This window comes from Thamnophis sirtalis, unplaced genomic scaffold, assembly GCF_051295495.1.
Source record: "Thamnophis sirtalis isolate CommonGarterSnake01/CBP01778 unplaced genomic scaffold, rThaSir2_p1.2 scaffold_4, whole genome shotgun sequence".
Taxonomy (NCBI): Eukaryota; Metazoa; Chordata; class Lepidosauria; order Squamata; family Natricidae; genus Thamnophis; species Thamnophis sirtalis.
The window spans coordinates 51,666,815-51,691,161 of NW_028261384.1; the positions used below are offsets into that span (position 1 = coordinate 51,666,815).

Consider the following 24,347-nt stretch of genomic DNA (forward strand, 5'->3'; position numbering starts at 1 on the left):
CTACAAAGGGCAATTGCTGCTGCTGGAAGAGGCCCAGTTAAGGAAAAAAGGGGTTGGAGAGAAAAGCTGTGTTGGAATAGAGTTGAGGTCATGACATTTGACCTTTCCATTCCTTTCCCTCTTTGAAACCTGATTATCTCTATTTTTAGGCCCATGGATGGGGGAGGAGCAAGGAAGCAAGGGCAGCTGACCTTGGTATGCTAGGCTCACTCAAATTTTCTAGCCCACTGTAACCCCATTGTTCACAGAGTACTGTGATCCAGGCTCCTTCAAACAAGCTCCAGCTGCTGCAGAACATATAGCCTCAGTTTAATGCCATAGGTTAGCTCCTTGGAGCCTGTCTTTATGGTAATCTTTTGCAGTTCAAAATAAAGGAGTAAATAAGTCTCAACATTTGATACTTGTAGTGTTATGATCCTAAACTTGCCCTTTCCAATAACTTTAGGAATTATACTCCTAAATTTCCTTCAGAAGACAAAACTGTAAGAAAAGAAAAAAATGGTCACATTAGGACAAATCTTCACAAAATAGAGATCAAGAGGTCCCTGATACATGAAAGCCTGAATGCTATTATTGGATACATTTCCCAGTAATAGATGTGGAAGTTAGACAAACAAAACATCTCTTTATTTTTATTATGACAGAATCATAGGAGTTTTTCTTTTTTCATGAAAAGTGAAGATAAGTAGCCTACTTCTCATGAAAAGTAAGACTAGTCATTCATTCAGATGGCTCCTACTACTCTTTAAGTATAGACTCATAGGACTGGAAGGGACTTTGAAGATCTTCTATCCACCCTCTTGTTCAAGGCAGAAATCCTTATAACATCCCAATCTATTCTTGAAGATCTTCAGTGAAGGAATACCCACAACTCAGGGAGGCAAGTTGTTCCACTAATAATTCACTAATTATTCTCACTGTCAGGAAATTTCTTCTTAGTTCCAGGTTGAATTTACCTCTGACTAGCTTCTACCCATTGTTTCTGCCCCCAGGTGCTTTAGGAATAAATTGACCCTCTCTTCCCTATGATAGTCTTTTGAGTATTGGAAGGTGACTATCATGTCATGCCTAAGCCTTTTCCTTCTTAGTCTAAAACATGTCTAGTTCCCTTAAACATTTATCTTATGGTTCAGCCTCCTTATCATCTTTGCTGCCCTTCTCTGCACTCTTTCTAGGACCTGACCATCATTTTTGCATCATGGGTTCCAAATGTGATCTTATTAATGCAGTTTAAGCGGTACTATCACTTCTTGTGATCTTGATCCTATTCTTCTGCTAATGCAACCTGGGAATGCATTAATTTTTTTGGCAGCTGCATCTCATTGCTAGTTTATATTTAAGCAATAGCCCACCAAGACACTTAGATCCCTCTTACAATTACTATTATTGAGCTAGGAACTGTCTATTCTGTATCTATGCATTTGGTTTTTTTTCTTACCTAGGTACAGGACCTTGCTTTTCTCACCACTGAATTGCATCTTGTTAGATAGAACACAAAACTAAAGTCTGTCAAGATTCTTCTGAATCTAGAGTCTTCCAAAGTGTTAGCAATCTCCACCACCTTGGTATCATCAACAGATTTGATGAGGGCCCTCTAAGGATCACAACAGTATAAGACTCCACTCTTAGAACATTCTCTGAACGTACGATGTGGAACAGAAATTTCCCTACTCAGAATTTCCTATCATGCTTTTGCCATTGTCATATGCCTGTTGCTTGTCCCAATGTCCTTTTTATGTGTAAATGCAGGTCTATCATAGCTTACACATGATGCTGCTGCAGAAAGCTGTCAAGCCTTTTAAATATGGAGCTAGTTCTCCCCCTGTTGTATATTCTGGATAGTGCCTGAGCAAACTAACAGTGTGCTCTTCTAGCTTATGCAACGTCACAATATACTAAATAAATATAATCTATATCTATTTATTATCTATCATCTTTCTTTTTTTCTTTCTTTCCTTCCTTTGTTTCCTCTCTCTCATCTATCCATTTATATATTTGTAAAATTTATATGCTAGCCCATCTCATCCAAAATTATTCTTGGTGGTGTACAACAAAATCAATAATTAAAATATTTTGTAAACCCTTTAAAACAATAAACAGTTGAAACAAAGAGATGGAAGGTGTTCATATGTAGCATAATCAGCATGCAGGATCCCTATTGCTAGGAGATTCTTGTTGGAAAACAAATTGCTCACATTTGGGGAGATTTGAAATTAAAATTAATATTTTGTTACCAATTGGAATTATTTCCACTACAGGAAGTTCTTGGGTTACAGCTGTTTGTTCAGTGACCATTTGAAGTTACAATGGTTCTGAATGAATGGTACTTATGACAGTTCCTTAGCTTAACAGCTGTCCCAACATCCCCATATGATTATTATTCTTGAGTTCCCTGTCAGCTTTTCACAAGCTAAATCAATGGGGAAGCCAGCAGTGTTGGAAGTTGCAATCATGTGAGGTCTTCACTTAGAGACCCATGTGATCGTCGCACGGTTGTCACTGGGATAAAAGTTATTTGCAGATTTTATGTATATGGACAAAACTATCATTATTATTTTTGTAATGTTTTGGTTTATTATTATTTTTATAACAGGAAATTAGGTTTAGGTTTATTCGATTTATATGCCGCCCTGCTCCCAAGGACTCAGGGCGGTGTACAACATTAAAAGAAACATATAATACAAAAGTTAAGAAGAAATTAAACAGGATATCCCAAACCCAATTAAAATTGACAATGACACATTTTTTTAAAAGAATTAAAATTAAAATTAACAGTAATCAATAATTTGATTTGTTTTGTTCAGGCCAGGCTGGCTTGCTGGAAAAGCCAACTTTTTAGGGTCCGTCAGAAGGACCGGAGGTCAGGGATTATACGAAGCTCCGGGGGCAGCTTATTCCAGAGGGAAGGTGCTCCCACAGAGAAGGCTCTCCCCCTGGGGGTCATTAGCCGACACTGCCTGGCTGACGGCACCCTGAGGACGTCAACTCTGTGGGATCGCACTGGACGATGGGAGGCTACTGGTGGCAGTAGGTGGTGGCTTTAAAGGTCATAATTAGTACCTTGAATCACACCCGGAAGACAATTGACAACCCGCACAGCTGCATTCTGGACCAGTTGAAGCTTCTGGGTGCTCTTCAAGGGCAGCCCCATGTAGAGAGCGTTACAGTAGTCCAGGCGAGAAAGGACGAGGGCATGAGTGACTGTGCACAGAGCATCCCGATCCAGAAAGGGGCGCAACTGACGTACCAGCGAACCTGGTAAAAGGCCCTCCTGGTCACGGCCGTCAGGTGTTCTTCTAAACTAAGCCACGTATCCAGGAGGACACCCAGATTGCGGGCCCTCTCTGAGGGGGCGAAATTTTCTCCCCCTATCATCAAAGATGGAACAAGATGCACAAATCGGGATGACGGAAACCACAGCCACTCCTTTTGGAGGGATTGAGCTTGAGCCTGTTCCTCCCCATCCAGATCCGCACAGCCTCCAGGCATTGGGACATCACGTCAAGGGCATTGTTTGGGTGGTTTGGGGTAGAGATGAAAAGTTGGATATCATCAGCATATTGATGATACCGTACCCCAAAACCACGGATGATCTCACCAAGTAGTTTCATATATATGTTGAACAAGCGGGGTGAGAGAAACGACCCCTGGGGCACCCCACAACTGACGTGCCTCGGGGTCGATCCCTGCCTTCCAGTCAACACATACTGCAATTGATCTGACAGGTAGGAGGAGAACCACCATAAAATGGTGCCTCCCACTCCCAACCCCTCAAGTCGTCGCAGTAGGATACCATGGTCGATGGTATCGAAAGCCACTGAGATGTCTAATAGGACCAGGACAGAGGAACAGTCCCTATCCCGGGCCTGCCAGAGATCATCGACCAATGCGACCAATGCCGTCTCTGTGCTGTATTCGGGCCTGAAATCTGACTGAAACAGATTGTCCAACCTACAAAGCGAAGATTGGAGACCGGATGATAGTTGGCTAAAGAAGCTGGGTCCAGGGAAGGCTTCTTAAGGAAGGGCCTCACCACCGCCTACTTCAAGGCAGTGGGAAAGAACCCCTCTCAACGAAGCATTGGTAATCGCCTGGAACCAGCCTCGAGTCACCTCCTGGGAAGCCGAGCCTAATCAAGAGGGACACGGGTCCAGCACACAAGTGGCAGCACTGAGTCTCCCCATAATCCTGTCCATCCCTTTGAGGGTTACAGGATCAAACTCATCCCAGATGGTCTCCACAAGATTCATCCCCATCGACTCGCCCAAATCTACCCAGTCAGAGTCCAAGCCTGTCCGGATCTGAGCGATTTTATCCTGCAGATACTGAACAAATTCTTCAGCCCTACCCTGCAAGGGGTCTTTCCCAGCTCCTTGGTTAAGTAAGGAGCGGGCCACCCTAAACAGGGCAGCTGGACATTTATCTGCGGATGCGATAAGAGCGGAAAAATGTTGCCGTTTTGCCGCTTTTATCGCCACTAAGTAGGATTTAATATGAATTCTTACTAGTGTTCGATCAGATTCGGACCAGCTGGCCCTCCAACCACTCTCTAGGCGTCTTTTCTGGCGTTTAATCTCCCGGAGCTCCTGGATAAACCAGGGAGCTACCCGGGATCGACACTGGGTCAAAAGCTGCAAAGGCACAACACGATCCAAAGCCCCAGTGACCGCCCTATCCCAGGCTTCCACTAGGGCTTCAGTTGAGTTGTGAGCAAGGGATTCAGGAAAAGTCCCAAGCTCCATCAGGAACCTTTGAGGGTCCATCAGGCATCTGGGGCGGAACCATCTAGTCGGTTCCGCCTCCCTACGGTGAGGGGTAGCAGTATGGAAGTCAAACCTGATGAGGAAATGATCCGACCATGACAAGGGTTGGATAGAAATATCCCCTAAATCTAGATCATTCATCCACTGCCCAGAGACAAAAATCCGGTCGAGCGTGTGTCCCCCCTTATGAGTGAGGTCTTGAATTAACTGAGTTAGGTCCATAGCCATCATGGAAGCCATGAACTCCCGAGCTGACTCAGTTGTCTCGCCAATGGAAGGCAGATTGAAATCCCCCAGGATCATAAGCCTGGGGAAATCAACCGCCAATCCAGCTAACACATCCAGCAGCTCTGGCAGGGCCAATGAAACGTAGCAGGGAGACAGGTACGTAACAAAAAGGCTCACCTGAACTCCAAGGCCCCATTTCACAAAAAGGGACTCAGACAATAACAATTTTTCAATACAGTTTTGATGGAATTATTGGCTTTTTGTTCATTATGTGCTTTTGAACTTGTCCAGTTTGTCCTTGCAATAGGAGTTATTACATGGATTCCAGATTTTGTTCATCAGCTTTTTAGTTATTTCAGTTTCGGTCCATTTTCAAAGAGCTGCATGGTTTTATATTCTTATTTTTATAGCTGCATGCTTGTATTAACCAGATATTTAAACAGTGGCATTTTAAAAGCCCATATAACCTCTTAATAATAGTAATATCTCAGTACTCATTGTACTCAGTACTCCGGGAGGTGCAATTAGTACCAAAAACAATGAGTACCAAACAAATTTTTCTCGTAAAAAATAATATAGTGAGTCACAAGGCAGCCAACACCAACAAATTCTAACTTTTGCATTGAGTACCAAGCAAACAATGAACATTGAGACAAAATTTTCACATCAAAATGCATTGAGTACCAAGTTCAATGATTTTCAAACCAATCGAGTGTCAAAATACCACTGTGTATACTACTAAAATATTTGTGTAACTTTTAGCAGGGTGAAACAGTGAGGGCCACATTTTTCAACCAAGGTACCTCAAATGTGTGGAAATTCATGACTCCTGACAAAAGCCTTACATACAAAATGTCTGAATTCCTCCTGCTTCTAAATGTAGCTCTATTCGACCTTCTTTTTTTCTGCGAGACATGGTTGAATTTATCCTTTCCAGACTCCCTTATTACAGTGACTATCATGTTCTCCAATCTGACCGTGAAAACCGTAGGGGTGTTGTTGTTGCTATCTTCTATAAAAAATTCCTAGGTCTGAGACCATTGTCTGAGAACTGTGCCTAAATACCACATTTTGTTTCTTACTATGTTATAGAGCCCGATTACAACCTTGGTCATATGAACAAACTAACTGCACTACTAACGTGGGTAGCTTCCTGCCCGCACCCCCTTATCTTTCTTGGTGGCCTCACTGCCTTTTATCAATTGAACCCTAAATTAATGTACAATCAAACTTATACATGCAACCTTGTACAATGCTGTCATGACTGGGGCTGGAGCAGTTGGTAATGAACAGCACTAGCCTCAACAATTGGTTAGATCTCATATTCTGCAACATCTTAAACTCAATTTATGACCTACAAGAAAGAACCTTTTTCCAACAGTAATCAAAGATGGGACTCCAAATTAGAACTTTAAAGAACTATGATCTCATAGCTGCCGACCTCGCATCACTTGATTGGCATCTTCTGTTTACAGGTTGTAATACTGCAGATGACCCTTATAACACTTTTTTTGCTTAAAATCAATAGAGTTATTAATCTACACATACCAATAATAACCCCTAAAGCAAAAAAAAATATTTTCCCATAACAATAAGAAAGTTACAATCCAAGAAAAAATCTCTTTGGCAAGAAAACAAAAGTGGCTGCATAGCTAATTTTAAAAACCGCTACAAAGCCTTATGTCGCCAGATAAAGGCAGACTGTACCAATCACTAGTGCAAACAGGAGGAAGAGCTGCTAAACTCGAAATCCACTCAAGCCTTCTATAATTTCATAAACGCCAAACTTAAAGACTCGAAAACTATCCCACCCCTAAAACGGCCTAACAGGAAAGACTGTAACAATAAAACTGTTATGGCCAATGTTCAATATGTTCTTCAGTTCAGTCTTTGTTGACAGCAATGGCTGCTGCCTCCCATTTCCTAGTCGTTCCATAACAAATTGTAATGATTTACTATATATTGATTTTACAGTAGATAACGTTGAAATGGCACTACGTAACCTAAAGCCATCTTTATCTATTGGCCCTGATGGATTATGTGCTACTTCTTGAAAAAGCTTGCCACTGCCCTAGCCAAACCTCTATGCACAATCTATGAGGTATCTTTCAGAACCAGCTCTTTGCCTGACCTATGATCATTAGCCATGGTCATACCTATTTTAAAAAATGAAGACCTAGTCTAGTAGAAAATTATAGACCAATCTCACTATGTTGCATCACCTGTAAAGTCATGGAAACAATTATAAACCAATCCATCATCCTCCACTTAGAAACAAGCAACCTGTTTTCTAACAATCAGTTTGGTTTTAGAAAAAATGTGTCTTATAATCTGCAACATTTGCAACACTGCAGAAACATTTGGACTGGCAGAAACATCTTGATCAAGATAAAGCAATAGATGCAATTTACATAGACTTCTGCAAAGCCTTTGATTCAGTGGTGCACGACAAACTACTGTTGAAACTAAATTCTCAAGGTAAACCACTTCAAACTCAATTGCAGAAAATACAACTTCAGCAGCAGTGGTCAATGACTGGAATGCTCTAGCCGGCTCTGTTGTTATGGCCTCAAACCCACACAGCTTCAATCTCAAACTGCCTACCATGGACCTCACCCAATTCTTAAGAGGTCCGTAAAGGGGGTATGCATAAGAGCAACAGTGTGCCTATTGTCCCTGTTTTACTGTCCCCATTTATCTGTATTTATTTCCGTTGTTCATGTTTATGTTCATATTTGCTATCTTGTACATGTTTGACAAACAAACAAACAAAATTTGGGGAAATTATGGCTGCTTCAATGCATCTGCCACATTGCTACAGTTCTAAATTTCAATGTTTCCTGACAGCTTCCTAATCACTCATGCAACCTTTTGCCTCCTCCACCATCCAGCATCAATCACTTATCTTCTGGGAAGGGGAAGGGAAGGAAAATGGGAGAAAGGAAAGGAAGAGGGAGGGGGAGAGAAGGATCACAAGCAAGGAAGAAAACTTGGAAGGAAGAGGAAGGAGGGAAGGCAGGAAGATGAAGGAGAGAAGAAGAAAGAAAAGAAAGGGAGGGAGAATGGAAGGAGGGAAGGAAGGAGAAGGGATAGAAAGGGAAGGAAGAGGAAGAATAGAATAGAATTTTATTATTTGTATGCCGCCCTTCTCCGGGATGACTCAGGGCGGCGAACAATTCAAAGGGGAAAAAGGGGAACATAAAAACGAAATACAATAATAAAAGTAAGCAACAGTCGCACAACCATACATGTCGAGAGGGGAGGGAACTCATCACCCCCAGGCCTGCCGGCAAAGCCAGGTTTTGACGGCTTTTCAGAAGGCCTGGAGAGAGGTGAGGGTCCGAATCCCTGCGGGGAGTTCATTCCAGAGGGCCGGAGCTGCCACAGAGAAGGCCCTCCCCCAGGTAATAGCCAGATGGCATTGGCTGGTAGATGGCACCCGGAGGAGGCCAACCCTGTGAGATCTAATGGGTCTGTGGGAGGTAATTGGCAGCAGGCGGTCTCTCAAGTACCCAGATCCAATACCATGAAGGGCTTTATAAGTTACGACTAGCACCTTGAAGCGTATCCAGAGACTGATCGGTAACCAGTGCAGCTCGCGGAGGATAGGTGTAACATGGGTGTACCGGGGTGCACCCACAATCGCTCGCGTGGCTGCGTTCTGGACGAGTTGAAGTCTCCGAATACTCTTCAAGGGCTGGCCCATGTAGAGCGCATTGCAGAAAAAGGAAGGGAAAGAGGAACGAAGGAACAACAAAAGGAAGGAAAGATGGAATGAAAGAGAAAAGGAAGAAAAATGAAGGAAGAGAGAGGGAAGAAGGAAGGAAAGAGGGAAGGGGGGAAATAAAGAGTACGAAAAAGAGGATAGAGGAAAAATGGAGAAAGAAAAGAATAAATGAAGAGGGAGAAAAGAAAGGAAGGAGGGAGGAAAGACCATTGGCTTACCTGAATGGTCGTTCTCAGGGCACTGCGAGGAGAGTCCAAGCGTGGGTTAACACAGCCTAACTGCCCTTGGACTGAGTGATGTTTTTTCTTGACCACGCCCCCCCTTGCCTCTGTATATTCAGTTTAAAAGCGAAAGGACGACAGTCAGATAAATGTCCACAATCAATAATACAGACACAGAATGTCAGAAAAACACCCCGGGTGGGTTTGGACTCTCCTCGCAGTGCCCCGAGAACGACAGTTCAGGTAAGCCACCGGTCTTTCTCCAGTGCACTGCTTGGAGAGTCCAAGCGTTGGACGTGCCCAAGCTATTGAGTCCCAGGGTGGGGAAGAACCGGAGCCTCTGGAATTTCAGCTACTCTTTGTAATACCCTTCTTCCGAAGGAGGCTTCGGCTGAGGCAAAGGTGTCAATTCTATAGTCTTTAATGAAGGCAGTGGGGGAAGCCCACGTGGCCGCCCTGCAAATGTCCAGAATAGATGCCTGGGTTGCCCAGGCCGCTGCCGCACTTCTAGTAGAATGTGCGGTGATCCAGCACGGAGCCGTCTTGCCCTGATGCTCATACGCTAGCTTGATGTAAGCACGCAGCCAACGACCAACGGTGTGCAATATGACCTTGCGGCCGAGGGACCCAGGGAGGAAGGAGATGAAAAACGCCTCTGAACGACGGAATTCCTTAGTTCTCTTTACATAAATACGGATGGCATGCCTCACGTCCAACTTATGCCATTCATGCTCCCTGGGGTGAGAAGGCCTAGGGCATAAGTTAGGCAATATAATCTCTTCTGACCTATGGAACAGAGAGTTAATTTTTGGGGTAAATGAAGGGTTGAGTCTCAGTATAACCCTGTCGGGGTGAACCACGCACAAGTCCTCCCTGACAGAAAGAGCCGCCAGTTCGGACACCCTGCATGCAGAAGTGATAGCCACCAGAAAGTCAGTCTTGATTGTTAGGTGGCGTAGAGTAGCCGTGCGTAGGGGCTCAAATGGAGGGCCTGTCAGAGCCTTTAAAACAAACAGGAGGTCCCATGAAGGGTACCGGTGGACTGTCGGAGGACTGATGTTTGCTGCGCCCTTGAGAAAACTCTTAATCTGAGGGTGTTGACTCAGAGAACGAGAGGATCCCCTGGCTAGTATGGTAGACAGTGCTGCCACCTGACGTCTAAGTGTACTGGTTGCCAGACCTTTATCTAGACCCTCCTGCAGGAAGTCCAGGGTCTGAGGGATCGAGGCTGAAAAGTCCACAATGCCTCTAGCTTTGCACCATGCTGAGAAGGCAGCCCAGGTGGCATCGTAGATCCTGGTAGTGGAGGGCCTCCTGGACGCTTGTATCGTTCATATGACCTTGTCAGAGATGTTCTGCTTCCTCAGGAGTTCCCCCTCAAGTGCCAGACAGCTAGTTGCAGCCACTGGGGGTCCAGATGACTGATGGCCCCTTGGCTGAGGAAGACTTGGTCCTGAGGAATGCGCCACAGTCTCTGAATGGAAAGACTCACAAGATCTGTGTACCAGGGCCTCCTGGGCCAGAACGGTGCCACCAGAAGAATTTCGGCCCGTTCAGTCAGCAGTTTGGCCACTACCTGAGGAATGAGGGGCAGAGGAGGGAACGCGTATAACACTTGGACCTCAGTGCGTTCGTCCCTTCTGCCAACAGTGAGTGGTAACGGCTGAAGAATCATGGCAGTTGTGTGTTGGAATGTGTGGCAAAGAGGGCTACTTGTGGTTTGCCAAATCTCCGCACGATCTATTGGAACAGGTCCGGGCGTAGGCGCCACTCCGAGTGGTTGATGCGCTGTCGGTTCAGCCAGTCTGCCTCCAGGTTGCTGGTTCCGGAGATGTGATCTGCACTGAGATAAGCCAGATGTTGTTCCGCCCACTTGCCCAGAGCCTCTGCCTCGAGCATGAGACCCTTTGAATGGGTGCTCCCCTGCCTGTTTATATGGGCTTTTGTTGCCACATTGTCTGTCATTAACAGTACATGAGTCCCTTTTATTAGTCCTGCAAACCTCCGAAGCGCGAGTCGGGCTGCCCTCAGCTCTAGCCAGTTGATGCTGTTGGCAGCCTCCCTCTGAGAGCACTGGCCCTGGGCAAGTTGACCTTGACAGTGGGCGCCCCACCCCAGAAGGCTGGCGTCTGTGGTCACGACGACCCTTTCTGGCTCCTTGAATAGACAGCCCTTTGTGACTGCCTTGGAGCTCCACCAGGCCAAGGATCGGTCACCTTCCGGGGGAGGCGTCCTCGCCTGTGGGAATTGCTGACTTTCGCTCTCTGCATTGGAAGGAGAAACCATTGCAGTTCCCTGGCATGCAGACGGGCCCAAGGAACCACCTTCAAGCAGGAGATCATGATCCCCAAGAGCTGGGACAGCTGGACGATGGGCACCGACCTGGATTGACAGCAGTGCTTCACTCTGCTCCTCAAGTTGGTCAGGCGGTCTGGGGACAAAAATACCTGGTAGGAGTTGGAATCGATGATTGCACCCAGATGTTGTATGCGGGTGGATGTTGACAAAAAAGCCATGTTGTTGCAGCGTCTTCACAGTCAGTGTAACATCGCGTCAAGCCTGCTCTGGTGTGACAGAATGAATAATTATATCATCCAAATAACATTCCAGACGGATAGTTTGGCTGCAGAGATAGGCCGCTATCACCGCCAGGATCTTGGTAAATGTTCTGGATGCTGATGATAGCCCGAAGGGGAGCGCCTTGTATTGATAGTGCTTCCCTTCGGAACAAAACCTCAGGAACTCCTGTGGGCAGCATGGATGGGGACATGCAGGTAGGCCTCTTTTAAATCTATCGAGGTCAATAGATCCCCCTTCCTCACGCAATCTAGGATGGAGTGGAGAGACTGCATTTTGAACCTCTTGTAAGCCAGATGCTGATTCAGGCTTTTGAGGTCTAAGATGGCCCTCCACCCCCCTGAGCTCTTTGGGATCAGGAAGAGGATGGAATAGAAGCCCCTCCCCTCCTGGTCCCTTGGAATTGGCTCTATGGTCTCTATCTGCAGAAGATGGAGGATCTCCACCCGCATGAGGTCCCTCTTTTCTAGGTTCTTGGAGGTAGGGCAGCAGATGAACTTCCTCTGAGGGAAGGTCAGAAAGTTTAGGATAAGCCCCTTCCTGATGGTGTTGAGGACCCACCTGTCCGATGTTATCTCCTCCCACCTGTTGGCATACAGTTGCAACCGACCCCCTATGGGAGGAACCCTGTGACCGTCACTTCCCCCTGCAAAAGGGGTGAGAGTTGTTATTGTGGTGGTTGCCCCATGAAATGGCTTCCGAAAAGAAGACTGAGTTTGCCTGGCATGAGACCCGAAGGAGGACCTATCTTGGTGTCTATCCTCCCCTCTGCTGGAAAGATCTCTGGTAGGAGGATGAAGGAGTAGCGTGGCCTGCCTCCTGGCTCCGAAAGGGTTGCTTACGGAAAGAGCCAGAGCCCTTACAGTCATTTCTTTTCAAGGTGGCCGGGAGGACCTTTCGTTTGTCTTTGGTTTCGATGACAAACTTGTCCAGGGCCTCCCCAAAAAGGTGTCCCCCTTTGAAGGGGGCAGATGCCAACTTCCATTTGGCTTTCATCTCGACCTGCCAGTAGCAAAGCCACAGGAGGCGGCGAGAAGTGATATTGGAGGCTAGAGTTCTCGATGCGAACTTCGCTGCATTCAGAGAAGCATCTGCTGAGTATTCAATAGCTGTAATAATTTTGGTAAGCTCATGATGCCACCTAGACTTCCTAGGGGGAGGCTTGGATCTGAGTTGTCTCAGCCAGAATAAGGATGCCCTGGTAAATAACGAGGCAGAGGGGGACGCCTTAATGGCCCAGGCGGACGCCATATGTGTCTTGTGGCAAGCCTTTTCCGACCTCTTATCCTTGGCCTTCAGACCTTCTAAAATATCAGCAGGCAAGTTGGAAGTGGAGGTGAGAGACATCACTGGAGCATCTACCTCTGGAAATTTCAGGGCCTCCTCCATTTTTGCATCCACAGCATAAAGGGTCTTGTTCCCCCCACTGGGGTTGGTTAAGGTGCCAGGCTGGAACCATTGACATTGGACCACGTCCATAAATAGGTCAGGCACCGGAATAAGTTCCTGAGTGGGAACTGCTTCCTTGAAAAGGCCATGTTTATGGTCCTTGGAAGACGATGACCCTTGGCCAGAATCTGATATGGGGATGGAACCTAACTCAGTTGCCGTCATGACCTTGTGCAGAATAGATTTAAATAGCGATGGCTTAAAAAGGCCAGTGAAGGCTGGCTTGTCTAGGGAAAGATCTTCGTCCTCAGAGAGTACGAAACTTCGCCCCCTTCCTCCTCGGAATTAGAGGAGTCAGACTCAGAAGAGGATGAGGGAGAGGCTGACTCCTTAGATGTGGAGGCCTTGGCCTGATGCTTGATTTTGGTTTGTGTTTTATGAGAATCCCTCTGCTTGATGCCCTCTGCTATGCCCTGGGAGATAGCTAGAGAGATCACCTCCCTCATTTCTGCAGACAGTGCTGGGCTTTTGCCCTCCTTCAGGCGACTGTTGCTGGTGTGCCTATGGCGCCTAGTCCTGCCTGAGCTGGAATCCCCTTCCCCAGGTAAGGTGTCCTGGAAGGAGTCCCGCTCTTCCCTGATAGAAGAGCTGGGTGAATCAGGGTAGCCCAGGAGGCCTCTGGTGAAGGATCTCTGGACTCAGACCCATCCATAGAGGGAGACCTACTGCCCCTTGGAGATTGGTCCCCGTAATTTGGAGAAGGAGACTCCTGTGGTGGTGAGGAACTGAGGGCTATGCCACCTTGTGGGGTCGAGAGGTCTCACTGGTCACGTCAGGATGCCCTGAAGATTTCTGGGGTGACCTATTACTGGTGCCCTTACTCCCTTTCCCCTTTTTGGGGATTGTATCCAACCTGCTTCGCTTGCTGGAGGGCCCTGCCACCTCCTCTTATACCTCCCTGCACTCCTCAGCCATGCTGCCTGGGTGAGAGGTAATGGCGATGTTGCAAGGACGGGCACCCACGCTGGCCAGCCAGCTCAAGTGTGATCGCAGAGATTGCGGGAGAGAGAGGGCCGCCTGATGGACGGATTCCTCTGCCCCACCACCCTTGGCTCCCCGAGAATTAACTGAAGGAGGGGAAAAGGCTAGCTGGCGCCCCGGAGTAGCCCCGTGCCCTCGGCAGTACTCTGTGGCTGAGAGGAAGGTCGGAAAGTCCGTTCGCGGCCTGATTCTTCGTTCTTTGCTTCTCAGAGCTCCTGAACGTCCACACGTGACGACAGGCCCTTTTGAATGATTTAAAATGGCAGCGGATGCGCGTGCAGCTTCCTCCCAAGTCCACAGTCACTTGACAAAAAGGCGCCAGGCAGATGAGAGGGCTGCGAAGCCAGCGGCAAACGCCCGCAAGGCCTTGGTCGAAATACGGTCGGGGGAATCAATTACGGAACACAGACACGCTCCCCACCCCCCTCACTCGCCAGTGGCTGCGGGACAAGCAATCTCTGCGCCCTGAGCCACTTGTGACCAGCGGAAGGCAGGGCCAGCCCGGAAAGCCTCTCAGCGATTCACTCAAACCTTCACTGCAAATACTTCTGATCTTCGACAATTAGGATGAAAGGTGGTCAAAACGGGATCAAATACCCTAGTCTATCTGTCCTTGGACTGGAGCACTCCCAAAACAGTCCCAACGGGCGGACTGAGTTTTTAAACTGAATATGAAGAGGCAAAAGGAGGCGTGGTCAAGAAAAAACATCACTCAGTCCTAGGGCAGATAGGCTGTGTTAACCCACGCTTGGACTCTCCGAGCAGTGCACTGGAGAAAGGAGGAAGGAATGAAAGATTTCTGATGCTCACTGCCTCCTTCTCACAAGAAAAATCTGTGGGGAAGCTCCTGCTCACATACATTTTTTTGCAATGTTCATTCTGTTTATTTGTTTAGGTAAGGAAATATCTCTAAAACAATAACCCAAAGGGGCCCCAGTTGTTGAATCTGTCCTATAATTGCAACATTGTATTTGGGGCAGTGCTCCTGTGGATATACAATGGTGCTTTTTCCAAATCATGTTTAGATCGTATTTATAAAGAAATATTTAAAATTCAAAAGAATTCACAAATTTTTAAGCACTATATAAATGCACTTATGCTCTTTAAATTTTCTTTTACTTTTCCCTGTACAACAATATATACTGCTATGTAACACTTCGTTGCGTTGTGAGCCCAAAATATAGAGCATTATGTTAAAATATGATCAACTGCAACATTTCCAGAGCGCGAAAAACGGCCCTATGGGCAAACCAGAAATTTGGGAATGGACTTCCGGTTTCTCCCTAGGGCTGTTTTTCGTGCTCTGGAGGCTTCAGGGAAACGTCCTGAGGGCCTTGGGGGGGGGGGTGGTTTTGCCCTCCCCAGGCTCCTAGAAAGCCTCTGGAGTCTGGGGAGTGAAAAACAGATCCATCACGGGCCAAAAGCAGGAGGTCACGCGCATAGCATTATGGGTGTGGGCATGCCCATGCACGACCCCCTTTTGTTCCCCCCGCTTTTGGCACGCAATGGGAAAAAGGTTAGCCATCACTGCTATAGGGCATTGCAAGTCAGAACAACCAGACACAAGGAGTTTCCCCATGTCATAACTCTGCTGAACAACTAATACCCACAACACTATTTAGAAAGGCAGTATTACCATCATTTTTCTCATCTTCCCTATTACCTTATCTTCTTATGGCTATAACTTCTGCTTATATCTTATGATTTAAATTTTAATTAGTATTCTAATATGATTTATGTTGATTGCTTATTTAGTATCCATGGCTATCAAGTGTTGTATCTAGTGTTTTATGATGTATTTTTCCCAAGGACTATGATAATGATCTATTATTATTGTTGTATGTACACTGAAAGCCTATGCACCGGAGACATATTCCTTGTGTGTCTAATCACACTTGGCCAATAAAGAATTCTAAGATACTAAAGTTCTGGATAACAACATAAATAATAAACTGAGAATGGCTATATCCTCACATCTAATTTTGTTTTCCCTAGAGCATCTAGGCTCAGCTTTGTAATAAAAGCTCTCTAGGAAGTCTCTCCCAGTAATACTTTCCATTTTCTTTGCTGTGAATCACCAAATCAGCAGGGTATTTGTTTACCGCATCCTTGCTTTTCATTATGTATGAATTCTTCTACCTTTGAGATCGCTAAAAGACTATTTGAGACAATTGTTTTCCATATGAACTTAATGACTAGAATGCTACAACATAATACAATCTACAGACTATAGAAAAATTAGGTTTTGACTTTTTAGCTTTGATAATCTGAAGCTGTAAGATAAAATCATTTTAGGAAACATTGATAGGCATTTAAATAATACACACTTATCTTTTTTGAAGTTTTAGCAGCACTAAGAACACAATTAAAAATATGGTTAATGTAAAATCTCCTCCTGAAAATGGCACTATCAGCAATATCGTTCTCTAAAAAAATTAGATATTATATCAATACCTTAAGGTTGATTTTCAGAAGATGAGGCAGCAAGAAACTTGGCACAAGAATACAGAAAGGAGGACTGGACTCCACCTATGACTTTTTCCTAGCCAGGTCTCTACTTTGCAATGTTAGTCCTACCTGGGATTTCTTCCAGTATTCTTTTGGAAAGTTCGCCTTCTTCTGATAAGGTCAGGAATAACATAACAGACTCCTTAAACCAGTTGGGTCTTCACAAGCTTTCTTAGCTTGTGAAGATGGAAGTCCACATTATTATCTTCCTGTTCTAATACACTACAGCATGATTTCTGAGATCATAATGACCGGTCATTATGAAATTATAATTTCCCATAATGCAATCCAGAAATTATATACCATTATATTTCAAAGTGTCTAACAAATCATCTTCTTTCTTTCTGCAATTTTGTTATTGTTGCCAGACTGAAATATTGCAAACAAAATAGTTACTCAGCCTCTGCTAGGAAACAAGCATAGTGTGGCAGACTGCACAATGAAGACTTTTATAATCTATTTTTACTAGAAGAATTCAGCCATAAAAATGTAACATACTCACTCATAATTGTAAGGTTCTGCTTTATGTTTAGAATACACAGATCTCATTGTGAGTCAGATAAACATTTTGGCAAAGGTCTGTAAAGACTCAGATTATAACACCAAGTAACAGTAAAAGCTGTATCCTGAAGTTTAGGATTGTTTTTTGAGAATCTGCGAGATCAACAGCCTTACTTAGGACGAAGGCTCTCCATCATTTGTAGGAATTAACATCTGTCTTTTTTCCGTCTTTATTCAGCGTTTTCATCAAGATAGTCATCCATTTTAAACAACTTGTAAATGCATATTTATGAAAGTTATTGAGAAGATTAAAATTAAAACAACTTTAACATTTTAGTTCAATAATATTTAAAATAGTGTGGTCTATTCAAATACTGTTTGTATGCACACTTTTATCAAAGTCTCTCTTTTTTAGGTAAGTCATACATAAACTCAGATAAGAAGAAATATGTCACAATCTCTTAGCAAACAATTGCTGTTGGTTCTCTTTTCATGCTAGCAAAATCAGTTGGTAAGATTGCTATTGATCTGATACATATCACTATCTAGGAATGAGCAATTTGTGGACTCTGGGCAATGCAGATGTTTATGTCTCTGTTACCCTAGCCAATGTATTTGTACATTGAGGTTGATGCAAGCTGGAATGCAAAAGTCTGCAGGGCCATAATTGGGTTACTTGTGAATTATTCATGTATGTCAGCCTTTCCTAACCTGTGCAAAACTGAGTGGCCTTCAATTTCTGTCAACTTCAGTCAGGATGTTAATTGTGGCTCAGCGTGTCTGAAAAATAGAGAACTCAATTGGGAAATAGTAATCTATCTAAAGATCATAAAACATGGGCTCAGCATGCTTTTACCTTCCCACAGATTCATCCTAGTTCCAAACACTGGGAACTTCCATGTAAGGTGACTCTCCGCACTAGGTTGTATACCTAGTAGGGGTGCGTTGCTGCCGGCATTGCTGCCGGTTCACTGCCCATGTGCACAGAACATGCCCACCTCTGATGCCTAGCAGGAAAAGACCCCAATTAGCACAAATGGCTTTCTCTTCTGACATAGGGGATCCTAAAATGTTTTTCTCAAGTATCTTTTACATTGCATCCAATCATTTATGCAGATTATTCTGTAAGGACCTAGTCTAGTGTACATTACTGATGAAGTAGCATGTAAATATATCAGGGCTGCCCAGAAGGCTTGTCAGGCCTAATCAACCTGGATCAGAAATGAAAAATATATGACTGAATTGCAGCAAGGCTAATAGGTCCTCAGTGGCTGCGCTCTGTAAAGGCATGAGGTAAACTGACCCAAAAGTCCCAAGGAATATCTACTGAAGTAGTTACAAAGAAGCACATATTAATATCTTAATCAAAAGCAGAAATGCTTAAATTCATGTTCAGAAAGAATTGACCATATATAGAGCTACTTTTGTTTACATGAAAAATATAAAATGCAAGATCTAAAAGACAAAGCATTTAAACAAACTTTTATAAAGTTTTCTCAAACAAGGTGTACAATAATTGTGCAAAATAAATACAGTATATCAGTAATATTTACCACTAGGGTGTTGCAGAAATATTTATTTTCAAGAACATTTGCATCACAGAATAATTTCAATTACCATCTTTCAGACTTCTCCAAACACAATTTGTGCATACTGAAATCCATATGTTCATGTATTACATGGGATATATATATATACATACATACATACATACATACATACATACATACATACATACATACATACACATATACATATACATGTATATGTATATACATGTATTTCATGGGTGTAGGTATGCTGGTCTTGTTGTATTCGGGTTACACAGGAAAAGACCCGAATACAACAACACCAGCATATATGTATGTATGTATGTATGTATGTATGTATGTATGTATGTATGTATGTACACACATACACACACACGTAAGATTCACATTTGTGTGCTACCTGGATTACATTCAAAGTTTCTATACCTCATTCCCCATTATACAGTTTTATTACAGTCTTGAAACCCAGTCATATGCAACAATGGAGAGATTCAACCCTCTTTAAATATATAGTCTCACACACACGCACAAAAAAAACAACCCCCCCGCAGACATAATACTTTTCTGAACAGCAGAAAAATCCAAGGAAATGTTATGCATTGCTTCCTAATACTGGCATGGAATTTTTGTTCATAATTTACTTCACAAAATATCCAATTTAGAAATTTATACCAATGCATAAATAACATTTGTTCTCTTTTACATTGAGTATAGCAGCATTTCAGTTTTTCCAGTTCCAAGGGATACAGATATCTCCATCTTGCAGAACAGAAAAGAAATGGGAAATGCAGAGATGCATACCTTGCAAATATGGCAATGATTCTTCTAATAGATTGCTGCATGAATGAATCATCTGTGCACTGGAAACACTGGGTTCTTTATATAGCTGTCGAAGACAAAATTTTTCTGTGGCAGCCTTGATCAGCTTCTTTTCTAGTAGTATGGACCTGAAATTGTAAACACCCCATGTACACCTTAATAATATAAAACACGAGACTTCCGGTGGGCAGAGCCTGACAGGGGGTTGTTATTTTTAACAGCTCTGGAATCTTGGCATCGTTAAACTGTCTAAACAGCAATCTATCAAGCTGTTTAGCAGTTTATTTACCCTCTCTTCGGGCTTAGAAGAGAGAGGTGAGAAACTATGCATCGGAAGCTCTCCAACTAGCCCTTTCAGCCTAAACGCTGGGAGGAAGGGGGAGGGCACCGGCTGCAGCATGGCAGCTCTGAGCCAGGATTCATTCTGCCTTTTGTTGCAGAATGAAGGTTTTCGCTCATCCTCAGCACAAATTATTTACTATAGTCTTCAAGCCGAGCTGAATCAATATTGGTGAACATCTAATTATATGTATAAATCCTTAGTTCCATCTGCAAAGAATTCCTTCTGCTAATTACTTGCTGAAAGTTCTATGAAAAATGGCGCCGAGCTGTGTAGGAGGGGCGTGACTCGGATAGAATTTTTGCGAAGCCTAAAAGTGATGTATTACCAAGAAGTGATTTATTATCAAACCAAATAGCAATTACTGCATAATTGGACTGCTTGGACTTTTTAACTGACTAAAGAAGATTAAACTTGAGATGGCTTCTAAGCAAAAATTTCCCCCCCTCCTCCCCCCGCATCGAAAAGTGCCGGAAATTCACCAGCTCCTTCTGCTAAATTACAATCATTACTCCCCTCTACTTCTGCAGGGGACCCCCTGACAAGGGAAATTCTGCAGAAGGAATTAATCGATGCGTTAAAAAATCATGCTGTTACAATGGAAGCAAAACTTAAGGAAGAGATAGCTGCTTCTAACAAACAGATGTCTGAAGAACTTATGACTTGTAACCAAATGATTAGAAGGGACTTTCTGATGACTCTGAATTCGCTAACTAGTTATGAATATGAACTTGAAGAAAAGTTAGAAGATCTTAGTGACTCTAATATGAACTTGGTAATGAAGGTGGAGGCGGTCCAGCAGAAAATGAAATCATAATGCTACAGTATAGGCAAATGGAATTTGCTTTAAGGATAAGGGGCCTCCCTGAAAATACACAAGAGAACCTGAAACAGACTCTCTCTGAAGCCTTTGACCTGATGGTATTTAGGTATTTATTAATACTTATAGGCCGCCCTTTTCCCTGAGGGGACTCAGGGCGGCTTACATAAAATGAGGGGAAGGGATATACAAACAATACACATACAGTACATGAAGTAAAATAATAAGCAACATTCATTCATCATTCGGGTGGGGGCAATTATCTTTGTCCCCAGGCCTGAAGGGCTAGCCAGGTCTTAAGGGCTGTGTGGAAGGCCTGGACGGTGGTGAGGGTACGAATCTCCACGGGGAGATCGTTCCAAAGAGTCGGAGCTACTACTGAGAAGGCTCTCCTCCTTGTAGTTGCCAGTCGGCACTGACTGGCAGATGGAACTCGGAGGAGGCCTAGTCTATGTGATCTAATTGGTCGCAGGGAGGTAATTGGCAGGAGGCGGTCTCTCAAGTACGCAGACCCACTACCATGAAGGGCTTTATGAGTGACAAGTAGCACCTTGAAGCGCACCCGGAGATCAACAGGTAGCCAGTGCAGCTCGCGAAGGATAGGTGTTATGTGGGTGAACCGAGGTGCACCCACAATCACTCGCGCGGCTGCGTTCTGGACTAGCTGAAGTCGCCGGTTGCTCTTCAAGGGCAGCCCCATGTAGAGCACATTGCAGTATTCCAGCCTAGAGGTCACAAGGGCCCGAGTGACTGTTGTGAGAGCCTCCCGGTTCAGGTAGGGTCGCAACTGGCGCCCCAGGCGAACCTGGGCAAATGCCCCCCTGGTCACAGCCGTCAAATGATGGTCGAAAGTCAGCTGTGGGTCCAGGAGGACTCCCAAGTTGCGAACCCTCTCTGAGGGGTATAGAATTTGACCCCCCAGCCTGAGCGATGGAACACTGATCGAATTATTGGGAGGAAAACACAACAGCCACTCGGTCTTCTCCGGGTTGAGTACAAGCTTGTTAGCCCTCATCCAGTCCATAACGGCCTCAAGACCCCGGTTCATCACGTCCACCGCTTCATTGAGTTGGCACGGGGCGGACAGATACAACTGGGTATCGTCCGCATATTGATGGTGGGAAAGTCAGGAGGGAATCTTGATTGGCAAATCGAAAAGGTTTACCGCGTTAATTCCTGGCTGGCAAAACAAAGACAATTACCAAGAGATACAGTAGTCTACTTCACCACTAGAGATGTGAGAAACACGTTATTACAGGAATCCTACAAAAGTAAGCTTCAAATCAGGGGTCGGGAGGTGACTGTCTTGAAGGAGATACCACCTAAAATGCTGAGATCTAGGAAAGACTATGCCTTTGAAGAGCTTAAAAATCGCCAGATATAGTTTAGATGGGACGCACCAGCCGGCATTACATTTAGCTACCTTGGAAAAAGACATCGCCTCAATACAGTATGGAAGGCACAAGATTTCTACACCAATGTACTGAAGGGTGGACAACCCCCTTCCTTTAGATCTAGACAAAGAGAACAAGAAGGATATGATGGAAAGCAAACCACTCAAGTATTAACAAGGGGGGAATCAACTTGTTCTCTCAGAGGTACAAGAAGCTAAAGAACAAAGACAAGACCACGTAGTTACTAGACGAATGGAATAGGAATTAAGAAAGCAACGTACACAAGCCACTTTTCAGGAGCATACAGGTGTTACATCAGAAGCAGTGGGAGGAGCTAGGCCAAAGGTTAAATTCCAAGATGTTCAGATGGCTATTAAAAAGTTTCAGGGGGCTAATGATGGTAACTAAGTCTCTAATATGGAATGTTAAGCAATTGGATCAATTTAGCAGAGGATGGAGTGCTCAGTATTGAAGGGTATGATTTGGTATATGGTTGCTTGTTTGCTGTATAAAGAGGTGGATGAGAATTTTAAAGGTCATGTTCTGGGGAATGCCTTGCTACGGGTTGGGAAAAAACATCAATATAAATTAAATGACATGGTAGACTTATAAAAAGGTTAAGGTATTCTGGACAAAAATATGATGGATTATGCAAAATGTTCTTAAAAAAAAGGATAAAGTTTACCCCCCACCTATTTTTTGCTATGTATAATTACTGACTCTACAGCAGTAGAAATTAACTTGACTTTGCATTTGATAACTGCAGCTAGATTGTTGGTGGTGCAATACTGGAAGAAGGAAGATTTGTCTACTATCCAAGAATAGACATTGAAAATCACAAACTTAGCAGAGATGGCTAAAATATTTGCATATCTCAAGGATAATTCAAATGAGAGATATAAACGAGACTGGGAAAAATGGATTGACTATATTCAAAATAAATATTGCCCTAGGAAATTTCAGATAGCTTATGATTAAGATAAAAAATGATACAAATTGTTTATAGTTAGCATAGCAAGGAGGAGTTAAGCTGAATTCAAAGATGTTATTAACTTTCTACTTTCTCTTTAAGTATATTTTAAACTGTTTTTGTTAAAGATTTATACCTTGTATTGGTTCTGGGAAATCAGGGTGGGGGAAGGTTGGAAGGGCTGGGGAGGAGGGGGGGAGCGTGGAGTTTACTAAGTTGGAGGAGGGGTGTTGGATGATTGTACATGTATACTGCTATTTTTTCTTTTTTATGTATATTGAAATGGAATTATAAATACCATCAACACAAAAGGGAGTTTGCTCAGAAGCTGAAATACACCAAGTGAATTAGAGGAAGAGTGGGAAGCAGAGGAGAGAAGAAAGATAGGAAGAGAGGGATAGAAGAGAGGGTGAAGGGGGAAGATGAGGTGTATAAGGAGGAGTGGTAACGGGAGAGAGGAGGAGAAAGGAAGGGGAAGTAGAGTAGAAAATGATGGAGGGACAGGATGTAGAAAGGGGGAGGAGAGAGGGGGAAGAAAGTGTCGGATAAGGTATAAATATGGTGTATGGAGAGCAGAAGAGCCAATAACTGGGTTTTTCTTTTTTTTTCCTTTGGTAGTTGATGGTAAGATGAATTGATGTAAGTACTTAATAATACAACATGATATTGACTATGTAATAGTATACATGTGATTATATGTTATGAAAATGGAAAATAAAAACTTTCTATGGAAAAAAAAATAAAACACAAAGGAAAATAGCAAATCAATTCTTAGCTTTTGAAATGACTTTGCATTTTTGGAATTACTAAAAAAAAATCATATTTAGTTTCCCTTTCTCAAACTGTAAATAACCTGCAACATTCTTTCAAAAGTGAGTTTAAAGAAATATCAAAATATATAGTAGTTGAAGTATTTCTCAATTATCTTCTCAAGTACTTTCTAAAGTCTTTTCTATTCCACATTTTTTCAATTTCAGTTTCAAGGTTTGCTTAAAAACTGGCTGACACTGATTTCAATTACTATATTTCAAGTTTATTATTCCCTTAAATCTGATTTATATATATGTATTGACATAATAAGTACTTATTAATTAATTTATTGTATGTATGTATGTATGTATGTATGTATGTATGTATGTATGTATGTATGTATATATATGTAGGTCTCTAGTTATTCGGGTTTTCTCCCGCGTAGAATTGGAGATGTCTTGGCGACGTTTCGACGAAGTCTCATTCATCATCTTCAGGCTACTTCAGGCTTGGTGTTTCCAGGAGTAATGTGAGATCTCGGCTGTTTCTTCCTTTTAACTGCCAGTGGGGGTTTGAACTGATTGGGTGGGGGTTTGGCTGTGTCCTGATTGGGTGGAGGTGTGTCCTGATTGGGTGGAGGTGTGTTCTGTTCTGATTGTTTGGGGGGTTGTGTTTCATGTAAGTGTAGGAGGGGTTTTAAAGAGGCTAATTGTGCATTTGCAGTCTGGCTTCTGGTTCTGGGTCGTGCC

At 43.7% G+C, this 24,347-nt stretch overlaps 1 protein-coding gene across 5 annotated transcripts in view; it reads right to left on the reverse strand.

Annotated features, from left to right (window-relative positions):
* The window catches only part of TCAIM (T cell activation inhibitor, mitochondrial), a 90,321-nt gene that overhangs the window by 45,920 nt on the left and 20,054 nt on the right, over positions 1–24,347 (reverse strand). For 4 of the 5 annotated variants that reach the window (XM_087712901.1, XM_014068759.2, XM_014068758.2 and 1 more), the window contains one exon: positions 18,743–19,452. In XM_087712901.1, coding sequence (XP_087569027.1) covers positions 19,227–19,452 — 226 coding nt within the window. In that variant the 3' untranslated portion in view covers positions 18,743–19,226. Of the gene's footprint in view, positions 1–18,742; positions 19,453–24,347 lie in introns of those variants that run through there. The other variant, XR_015696369.1, reaches the window with a different exon arrangement.